We start from the raw sequence: 11,044 nt of genomic DNA, 5'->3' as shown, positions 1-11,044 counted from the left end.
TGCTACGTTCACAGTTTGGGTCTTGTCCATCACATCGTTCTCGTAATGATGTGATCCCATTATCAAGTGACAACACTTGTGTATGGCCAGGAAACCTTAACCATCTTTGATCAACGATCTAGTCAACTAGAGGCTCACTAGGGACTGTGTGTTGTCTATGTATCCACACATGTATTTGAGTTTCCAATCAATACAATTCTACATGGATAATAAACGATTATCATGAACAAGGAAACATAATAATAACCAATTTCCAACACATAATAATAATCAATACAATTTCAAACACATACCCGAAAAAGGTGGAGTTACCACTGTTTGTAAGTACAAAGGAGATGGACAACGGACTGTGGAGTTGGTTTTTGACCGTCTTCCAAAGGAAGGACGGGTAGGATGGAGGGTTGGAAAAATCTAGTGAGTACATTTGAAGGAACCACTTAGCCCAAGGGATGTTAGGGTTCTCGAGAAATTTGAAAACAAATTTTTGTAGGAGGCAGATGTTTTGTAGTTTGAGGTTTTTGATGCCCAGACCACCGTGCAATTTTTCCTCACAAACATTTTTCCAAGAGATGAGGCATTTTGCCCCCGAGCACGTCTCCTCAGCAGCCCAAAAGAAAGAGCGTCTAATTGCGTCTATTCGTTTGATGATTTTGGTGGGGAGTATGAAGACGGACATGAAGTGTGTGGCAAGGGCATCGAGGGTAGTGGAGATGAGCGTTAGACACCCCCCTAGACAACAGTCGAGCGGCCCATCCAGATAGGTATTGAAGGAAGCGTTGCACTAGAGGTTTGAAGGTAGTGGGAGGAAGCTTGGAGGGAGACAGAGGGAGGCCGAGGTAGTTCTGCGGGAAGGAAGAGACATCACAGGAGAAAGTGTGAGCGATAGCCTGAGAGAGGAGGGGGTCAGCCTGGATGGGTACAAAGGTCATCTTATGGAAATTGATGGCTAAGCCTATTGCAAGGGAAAAATCATCGAGGATGGCTTTAAGGTTTGCTGCAGAGAGGCCAAGGCATGAGCGATGATGAGAGTGTCATCAACATATTGGAGGACAATTGGTGGCGTGTCCAGGTATACGGGGTGGTAGAGCTCGTTCGGAGAGAAGGCCTGGATAATTTGGTGCTTCAGCAGGTCCCTATGATTATGAATAGGTACGACGAAAGGGGATCCCCCTGATGAAAGCCATTCTTGCAAATGATCCACCTACCGGGAACCCCGTTTAGATGGATGGCGTTCTTACTTGAGTTTAGGAGATTTTTTATCCATTGAACCTGGACAGGGGGAAACCACTGATAGTGAGAACAAACAGGAGAGATTCCTAGTAGACCGAGTCAAAGGCTTTATGGAAAGCCGGCTTAAATACCATGGCAGGAGCCTTCCTCAGATGGCATGCACTGAGGATATCTGTGGTGAACATGAAGTTTCTATGACGCTTCTGACCGAGATGAACCCAGTTTGGTTATCATGGACGAGGAGGGGGATGAGAGGTTTAAGCCTACTGGTGAGGATCTTGGCGATAGTTTTCGGGGGGGGCAATTTTGCAGCGAGATGGGCCGAAAGGCATCCGGACTCCTTGCTGAATTGTTTTTAGGAATGAGGATCATGTGCGTAGAGTTGAATCGCTCAACCAAGACTTGGAGTGAGGAAAAAATGTGGAAAAAGGGAGAACTAGGTTCTTGATGTGGTGCAAGAAGCGACGGTAAAAGCTAGATCCCAGCCCATCTGGGCCAGGACTAGCCAAGGGGTTCATCTGGAAGAAAACGTCCTTGATTTCCTGTTGTGAGAAAGGGTCGGCAAGGTGGCACAGCTCGGGACGAGCAAGTCAAAACGCCAAGTTGGCTTTTTTTGGCTTCCTAGGAGGGAATGGAAGAAAGATCTGAGCATATCGGCTTTGTGATCTTGGCCGAAGAACTCAACCCTGTTGTCCTCCAAGATGGCAATGTTATTTTTTCCGAAGCGCTGGGAAGCCGAGGCGTGGAAGAATTTTGAATTATCGTCACCTTCCACCGCCCATTGACCTTGCCCCGTTGCTTCCAAAATAGCATTTTTGATGAATTTGTCCTTTGGAGGGAGTTAATGATCACTAGTCTCAGCGATTTTTCAGGTCACGAGAGGCGCCACCTCTCCGCTAGATAGTCTAGGCGGTTAATGATAAGCTTACAGTTGGACTCCCTGATGTGGGCCGGAGTGAGTGTTTTAGCCCAAGATTTGAGGCGGAATCTCGTTTTTTATGGCCGCGACAAGGGCATGGTCGGAAGCGGTCTGTGCGTGGTTTGTGGTCCAAACTTCTGAGATAATGCAGTGGCAGGCCGGGTGCAAAGGCCAGAAAGACTCGAACCAAAAAATGTTGGATTGCGGGATTTCAGGAAATGTTGACAATGATGGGGACGTGGTCGGAAGCGAACCTAGCAAGGGACGAGAGAGTGGATTTTGGGAAAGCATCCTCCCAAGCGATGTTGCTAAAGGCCTGGTCTAGGTGTTGGACCAAGTGAAAGATCTGTCCTGAAGGGGAAGCTCAATTAGCTGGAGCTCGGCGATAGTAGAGTTGAAGAGGTCCGCCTCGGAGGCAACGAAGTTTACATTGTTCTTTTCGTGCGCAAAGCGAATAAGGTTGAAATCGCCGATAAGAAGCCGAGGGGTGTTGTCGTGGGGAGCAACAATTTTTTAGCTCAAGCAAGATTTCTGTTTTTTGTTTATGGGTGGAGGGAGCGTTGATGTTGGTGATGGTTAGAGGAGTGTTAGAGGCCGTGGTCGATAGATTGAGGGAGGTGGAGAACCGGCTGTGAGAGTGGTCCAAGAGGTTTAAACGGTTAGAGGAACAAAAAATTATTATGCATGAAAAATCCTAGATGTATCGATAATTATTTTTCTTAGTTGACCGAGCCATGCTTTTTGGAAAATGCATGAATCTGCTTTCTATACTGGTTGAACATGGACATAAAACTAATGCAACGGTGCATGAACCTAAAATCAAGTTGATAAAACAAATGAAAATCCCACCACATGTTTTTGTAGGCCGACTTTAAAGCCCTTGCTATTTCAAAACTTTCATAAGACTTGAAGTCAGATAGATACTTGAATCACACCCAGGACAGTCAAACAGTACCCTCCCGAGTAATTTATTCTGTACGCTCAACTTTGTTTTATTGTAACCACACGGGCTAGCAATTCAATCAATTGTTTTATTGAGTGGCCTCAACCAAAAATGTTTGCATGATTTCTGTTATTTATGCCATGGAAACATATTCTGTACGAAACATAAATTATTACACACAATTATTTCTTAGTATACAGCTGTATGTAGAATTGTAGATGTATCACTAATTATTTTTCTTAGTTGACTGAGCCATGCTTTGTGAATAATGCATGAATTTCCATTCTATACTGGTTGGACATGGACATAAAACTAATGCTATCAACTTAAATCAACTTGATACTAGATACTTGATACAACTTGTGAAATAAAATTTATGAAAATCCTACCATATGTCTTCATAGGCCAAGCTTAAAGCCCTTTCTATTTGAAAATTTCCATGACACTTGAAATCATATAGATACTTGAATCACACCCAGCACAGTCAAACACACTGACGAGTATGCCGCGCATTCCATTCCATATGCTGTACGCTCAAGTTTGTTTGGAAGTGTGAAAGTTCATAAAACTTACACTTTTACGAGAAAAAAATTGATCAAATTATTTGTTAATAGTTAGCTGCACACACCTGGGGTGCGTGCACACAACAATGACAAATTACTTGCATTGATCGAACATTAACTGATCTTAAAGAGTTTGATAAAACCTAAGCAGCAGGGGGTGCGCGCACGCGACAATAACAAATTGACTATAGTAGGAATCGATACAGCACTTGCATTGATCGAACATTAAGTGATCCCAAAGAGTTTGATAAAACTAACCAGGATAAAAACTAACCAGCGTGACAAATCCATCTAAAGCTTATTATTACATAATCCATCAAACGCAAAAAACTTCCATTTCACTAGCCCTTGGCAACCTTAATGCAGAATCTAAGGTGTTGCAATGCCGAAGATGGACGGATGTGTTCATGATTTAGTTGGGAGCGAAGAAGATCTCGGAGTCGAGCCTCTTGGAGCGGAACAACTTCTCCATCTCCGGAGTGGTGTTGAAGGCCGTCTCTAGCACCGCCGGCGATATCGCCTTCCACACCGACGTCTTACCAGCCAAGTGGCTAAAGATTGGGCTGCATTTGTTTTACACAAAAGAAACATTAATTGATCAAATCAATCGATATAATTAGACAAGTGCAAAATCATTATGTACACCTAAATATGTTGCAAACTTTAATGTTCTTCATTTTGTGAAAAATGCAGAAGATGCCACAATATTTTGCAGCTAGAATGCTAGACATGTACGGGAAGAATCCAGTCTGTAAGAAACTTTTGGTACGTGAAGCTATAGAACTAAGTTGATATATACATGAATGTAGCAAAACCAAAACAGAATATGTGGAATAAAAAAGAATGCATCAGATCTGATATCCACATGCTATATGTTTACCTATATTTTGACTACCAAAATGCATTCAGGAAAGATACATTGGCATTAATTGTTTAGGCCACAAGTATTGGATAAACTTGAATATGCATGCAGCAGGAAATTTTAATTTCAGAAAGGACAAAGAATGCCAAGAAACTGTGCAACCAAGTAATTAATTAGGGCCATATATATACTCCTACCAGAATTTCGCAAAAATCCATAACGAACATTTCTGTCCCTCCAGGGACATCTGATAACGAACATTTCTTTCGAAACAAAAATAATTAATGCTACAATATCAAAAGTTCTACTCCCTCCGTACCTAAATATAAGTCTTTTAAGATATTTTACTAGGTGTCTAAGTACGGAGCAAAATGAATGAATCTATACTCTAAAGTATGTCTATATACATTCGTATGTAGTCTATTAGTTGAACCTCTAGAAAGACTTATATTTAGCAACCGAGGGAGTAGTTGGTTAAAGTGGTGCCTGACAAGCTTGACGTAGCAAGAAAATATATAACAGATCTTGGAGAATAATACGTAGTATACTTACTTTGGGGTGGTGATGATGGAGAACCACTCCATGCCGGTGTCGTCGGCGATCTTGGAGACGACGAAGAACCTGGGCACGATGAAGAGGCATCCTGCCTCGGCACGGGTCTCCAGCACACGGGTGCCGTCGATGCCTACGACCTGGACGCGGCCGCCGCCGCGCACTATGTAGGTTACCTGGTACGCCGAGTCACAGGAGAATCCCGGCGAGCACATGGAACGACCGTCGATCCTGACCAGGTCAGAGCCCAGCCCAACATCCTTCACCGGCGGCAGGTTGGCCGTGTTGAGCACCACCACGCGTCCGCCGCCTGGGATGTCCACGTCCAGCGGCGCATCTAGGCAGTTGACCACCACGCCCTGGCGGTCGTCGGGGCGAGGCTCCGGCATCCGGTGCCCCGCGGCGATCTTCACGATGCACATTCAGTGAGAGAAGATGTGTTACCGTCGACGACGAGGTACCCACGATGACTTTGTAAATTTCAAGTTGATATTCCGGCTTCGTTTTTAGGAGGTGCTCGTAGCGATAGGATGTCCGTTTGTGCGTACTGCTTTTAAAAGAAAAAAAAAACAGACTACATGAAAAAAAGGCCTCTGAGAACTCTCAAGAAGAAAGAGTATAGAAATTTTAAGCTAATTGAAGTACTAGAGTCATCAACCATTTTCTTTTTTAAAACATTAATATATTCACTCGCCGTTAATTTTCTTCTCCGAAAAAAGGACCATTGTTTATTGGTGACTAGTAAGCGTGCACATGTAACGCATCGTATCCTAATAAACTTTAACGAAAGCATGGACTTTGTATTCTTTTCGTCACAGTTTAGAAGGCATGCACGTGTATCTATATCATTGATTTGACTTATATAAAATATATTGTTTAATATAAAAAATATATCATCAGAAAATAGAACATCTAAAGTTTCTAATGATATATTTTTTGTTATATATGCTTCCCATTAAGTTGGTCAAATTGACGATCTAGGTACATGTATCAAACTTGTAAACTGAGACGGAGGGAGTATGTGTTTTTACTAGAAGACTTAAATGCGTGCCATGCCCAATGATTTTAATGTAATAATTTGTTTTAGATTAAGTCATAGTTCTTGTTTGACCGGTGAAAATTAAAATGTTCTGATCCCAAAATTCCAAAAACAAAATGAAAAAACTCGCACATGTAACACACGATGAATACATGTCTTTGCATAAAATTAACATTGGCATAAATACATTGTAATTTTTAATTATTACAAAATGCTTAAAAATAACAACTAATCAACATTATCTAGTAGTCATTGTTTGATGACGATCCTCTCTGGAAGGTCCATCTTTTGATGTGATCTATAGTGCTTCTTTCTAAGACTAGGATATGGTTTAGAACTCCATTCTCTTCACACTTCAAAATATGAACCAAAAATCGCTTCCACAGTTCAAAATCATCCTACATATGTATTATATATAACATTATTATTAAGAAAACATGTGTAACGTGTAGATGAATAGGCATGGCGTCAGTAGTTACCTTGGGTACTGGAAAATGTAACGTTCCATCATGTCATGAGTGCATTAACGTGAAAACCAAATACCGAGAGAGGGAACTGCATGTATGAAATGTTACATGTGAGTTGAATGAATCAATTACGAATGCGATGTATTGACAAGATTATTACCCTAATCGCAAAAAAGAGAGACAAGATTATTACTCGTATGAGTTTGTGGGAACAACTGAAACTTTGCATCCCCATATCAAGATGTTTCCCTTGAAGGCTGGGTTTGCAACTTGGAGAGCAAGGTTTAGATCGTTGACCATACTTTCAAGTATATGCTTTTTGAAAGTGGGCATTGAAAGCGGATCCAAAATAGAGACAACTTTTTTTATGTTGGTTCAAGACGAACAATAAAAATAGCCCAAGAATATCACAAGGCAATAAATGTTGGAAATATGCCCTAGAGGCAATAATAAAATAGTTATTATTATATTTCTTGTTTCAAGATAATCGTTTATTATCCATGCTATAATTTTATTGAATGGAAACATAAATGCATGTGTGGATATATAGACAAAACAATGTCCCTAGTGAGCCTCTAGTTGACTAGCTCGTTGATCAAAGATGGTTAAGGTTTCCTAGTCATAGACAGGTGTTGTCACTTGATTACGGGATCATATCATTAGGACATGATGTGAGGGACAAGATCAAAACTATAAACGTAGCATATGATCGTGTTATTTTTTTGCTATTGTCTTCGCATGCCAAGTATATAATCCTATGACCATGAGTATGACAATCGGCAGGAGCCGTAGGAGTTGTCTTAATTTATGGTATGAGATGCAACGCCATGTTGATTACTTTGCTTTATCGCTAACGGTTAGCTATAGTAGTAGAAGTAATAGTTGGCGTGACGACTCCAGGGAGACACAATGATGGAGATCATGGTGTCATGCCGGTGACGATGATGATCATGGTGCCCTGAAGATGGTGATCAAAGGAGCAATATAATATTGGCATATCATGTCACTATATGATTCATAGTGTGAGTGCTAAAAGATGCAAGGTTGATAATGATAGTCCCACATACTTGTGGCACTGCCGCGTTGGTCATATCGGCGTAAAGCGCATGAAGAAACTCCACACTGATGGACTTTTGGAGTCTCTTGATTTTGAATCATTTGACACATGCGAGCCGTGCCTCATGGACAAGATGACCAAGACACCATTCTCCGGAATAATGAAGCGAGCAACCAACTTATTGGAGATAATACATATCGATGTACGCGGTCCAATGAGCGTTGAAGCTCGCGGTGGCTATCGTTATATTCTCACCCTCACTTATGATTTGAGCAGATATGGTTATGTCTACTTAATGAAGCACAAGTCTGAAACCTTTGAAAAGTTCAAGGAATTTCAGAATGAGGTGGAGAATCAACGTGAAAAGAAAATAAAGTTCTTACGATCCGATCGTGGAGGAGAATATTTGAGTCACGAGTTTGGCACGCACCTAAGGAAATGTGGAATTGTTTCATAACTCACGCCGCCTGGCACACCGCAGCGTAACGGTGTGTGTGAACGTCGTAATCACACTCTATTAGATATGGTACGATCTATGATGTCTCTTACCGATTGACCGCTATAATTTTGGGGATATGCATTGGAAACTGCCGCATTCACTTTAAATACAGCACCGTATAAATATGTTGAGACGACACCGTATGAATTATGGCTTGGAAAGAAACCTAAGTTGTCATTTCTGAAAGTTTGGGGCTGCGATGCTTATGTGAAGAAACTTCAACCAGAGAAGCTCGAACCGAAAGCGGAAAAATGTGTCTTCATAGGATACCATAAGGAAACTATTGGATAGGCCTTCTATCTTAGATCCGAAGGCAAGATCTTTGTTGTTAGAAACGGATCCTTTATAGAGAAAGAGTTTCTCTCGAAAGAAGTAAGTGGGAGGAAAATAGAACTTGATGAGGTAACTGTACCTCCTCTCGAACCGAAAAGTGGCACAGTGCAAGAAAATGTTTCCGCGGCACCTGCACCGGCTAGAGATGAAGTTAATGATGATGATCATAACACTTCGGATCAAGTTGCTATTGAACCTCGAAGGTCGATAAGGGTTTATTCCGCACCAGAGTGGTACGACAACCCTCTCATGGAAATCATGTTGTTAAACAATAGTGAACCTTAGAACTATGAAGAAGCGATGGCGGGCCCGAATTCCAACAAATGGCTTGAGGCCATGAAATCAGAGATAGGATCCATGTATGAGAACAAAGTATGTACTTTGGTGGACTCGTCCGATGATCGGCGAGCCATATAAAATAAATGGATCTTCAAGAAGAAGACTGACGCGGATGGTAATGTGACCATCTACAAGGCTCGACTTGTCAATAGGGTTATCGACAAGTTCAAGGGATTTACTACGTTGAGACCTTCTCACCCGTAGCGATGCTGAAGTCGGTCCGAATCATGTTAGCAATTGCCGCATTCTATGATTATGAAATCTGGCAAATAGACGTCAAAACGGCATTCCTGAACGGCCTTCTTAAAGAAGAATTGTATATGATACAGGCGGAAGGTTTTGTCGATCCTAGCAATGCTAACAAGGTATGCAAGCTCCAGTGCTCCATCTATGGGCTGGTGCAAGCATCTCGGAGTTGGAACATTTGCTTTGATGAGGTGATCAAGGCGTTTGGGTTTATACAGACTTATGGAGAAGCCTGTATTTACAAAAAAGTGAGTGGAAGCTTTGTAGCATTTCTCATGTTATATGTGGATGACATATTGTTGATGGGAAATGATATAGAACTATTGGAAAGCATCAAGGCCTATTTCAATAAGAGTTTTTCAATGAAGGACCTTGGAGAAGCTGCTTACATATTAGGCATCAAGATCTATAGAGATAGATCGAGACGCCTCATAGGTCTTTCACAAAGCACATACCTTGACAAGATATTTAAAAGGTTCAATATGGATAAGGTTAAGAAGGGGTTCTTACCTGTATTACAAGGTGTGAGGTTGGTGCGACTCAACAACCGACCACGGCAGAAGATATAGAGAAGATGAGTACCATCCCCTATGCTTCAGCCATAGGCTCTATTATGAATGTCATGTTCCATGTTGTGTACCAAACCTGATGTGAACCTTGCCATAAGTTTGGTAGGGAGGTACCAGAGTGATCCAGGAGTGGATCACTGGATAACGGTCAAGAACATCCTTAAGTACCTGAAAAGGACTAAAGATATGTTTCTCGTTTATGGAGGTGCTGAAGAGCTCGTCGTAAAGGGTTACGTCGATGCTAGCTTCAACACAGATACGGATGACTCCAAGTCACAAATCGGATACGTGTACATTTTGAATAATGGGGCAATTAGCTGGTGCAATTGCAAGAAAATCGTCTTGGCGGCATCTACATGTGAAGCGGAGTACATAGCTGCTTCGGAAGCATCACAAGAAGGAATCTAGATGAAGGAGTTCATCACCGACCTAGGAGTGATTCCAAGTGCGTCGGGCCCGATGACTCTGTTCTATGACAACACTGGAGCTATTGCCATTGCAAAAGAGCCCAGGTTTCACAAGAAGACCAAGCACATCAAGCGCCGCTTAAACTCCATTCGTGGATACATCCAGGATGGAGATATAGATATTTGTAAAGTACATACGGATCTGAATGTCGCAGACCCATTGACTAAACCTCTTCCACGGGCAAAACATGATCAACACCAAAACTCTATGGGTGTTCGATTCATCACAATGTACCTAGATTATTGACTCTAGTGCAAGTGGGAGACTGTTGGAAATATGCCATAGAGGCAATAAGAAAGTGGTTATTATTATATTTCCTAGTTCATGATAATTGTCTATTATTCATGCTATAATTGTATTAACCGGAAACCGTAATACATGTGTGAATATATAGATCATAATGTGTCCCTAGTGAGCCTGTAGTTGGCTAGCTCGTTGATCAATAGATGATCATGGTTTCTTGATCATGGACATTGGATGTCATTGATAAGGGGATCACATCATTGGAGAATGATGTGATGGACAAGACCCAATCCTAAGCATAGCACTAGATCCTATTGTTCGTCTGCTAAAGCTTTTCTAAGTCAAGTATCATTTCCTTAGATGATGAGATTGTACAACTCTAGGATACCGTAGGAGTGCTTTGGGTGTACCAAATGTCACAACGTATCTGGGTGATCATAAAGGTGCACTACGGGTATCTCCAGAAGTGTCTGTTGGGTTGTACGAATTGAGACTCGGATTTATCACTCCGTGTGACGGAGAGGTATCTCTCGGCCCACTCGGTAATTCATCATCATATTAAGATCAGTGTGACTAAGGAGTTAGCCACGGGGTGATGTGTTACAGAACAAGTAAAGAAACTTGCCGGTAACGAGATTGAACAAAGTATAGGGATACCGACGATCGAATCTCGGGCAAGTATCATACCGATAGACAAAGGGAATTGCATACAAGA

The 11,044-nt window shown here is 41.8% G+C and overlaps 1 protein-coding gene across 1 annotated transcript; it reads right to left on the bottom strand.

The window, feature by feature from the left end:
* Positions 1 to 3,850: 3,850 nt before the first annotated feature.
* On the bottom strand, positions 3,851 to 5,491 carry LOC123442303 (13S globulin basic chain-like). The gene is made up of 2 exons (XM_045118321.1): positions 5,070 to 5,491; positions 3,851 to 4,218 (listed from the first exon to the last, which is right to left on the bottom strand). The coding sequence occupies exons 1-2, from the start codon at positions 5,489 to 5,491 to the stop codon at positions 4,068 to 4,070; spliced, it is 573 nt and encodes a 190-aa protein (XP_044974256.1). The 3' UTR covers positions 3,851 to 4,067.
* Positions 5,492 to 11,044: the final 5,553 nt, after the last annotated feature.

The sequence above is a fragment of the Hordeum vulgare genome, chromosome 3H (genome assembly GCF_904849725.1).
Source record: "Hordeum vulgare subsp. vulgare chromosome 3H, MorexV3_pseudomolecules_assembly, whole genome shotgun sequence".
NCBI classification, from domain to species: domain Eukaryota; kingdom Viridiplantae; phylum Streptophyta; class Magnoliopsida; order Poales; family Poaceae; genus Hordeum; species Hordeum vulgare.
This window is presented reverse-complemented; position numbering and strand designations above follow the sequence as displayed.

Excerpts from the sequence above, each read along its gene's own strand:
- LOC123442303 (XM_045118321.1), bottom strand. The coding sequence starts at position 5,491 with ATGTGCATCGTGAAGATCGCCGCGGGGCACCGGATGCCGGAGCCTCGC. Across the intron at positions 4,219-5,069 it reads TCCATCATCACCACCCCAAA|CCCAATCTTTAGCCACTTGG; the intron begins GTAAGTATACTA and ends AAACAAATGCAG.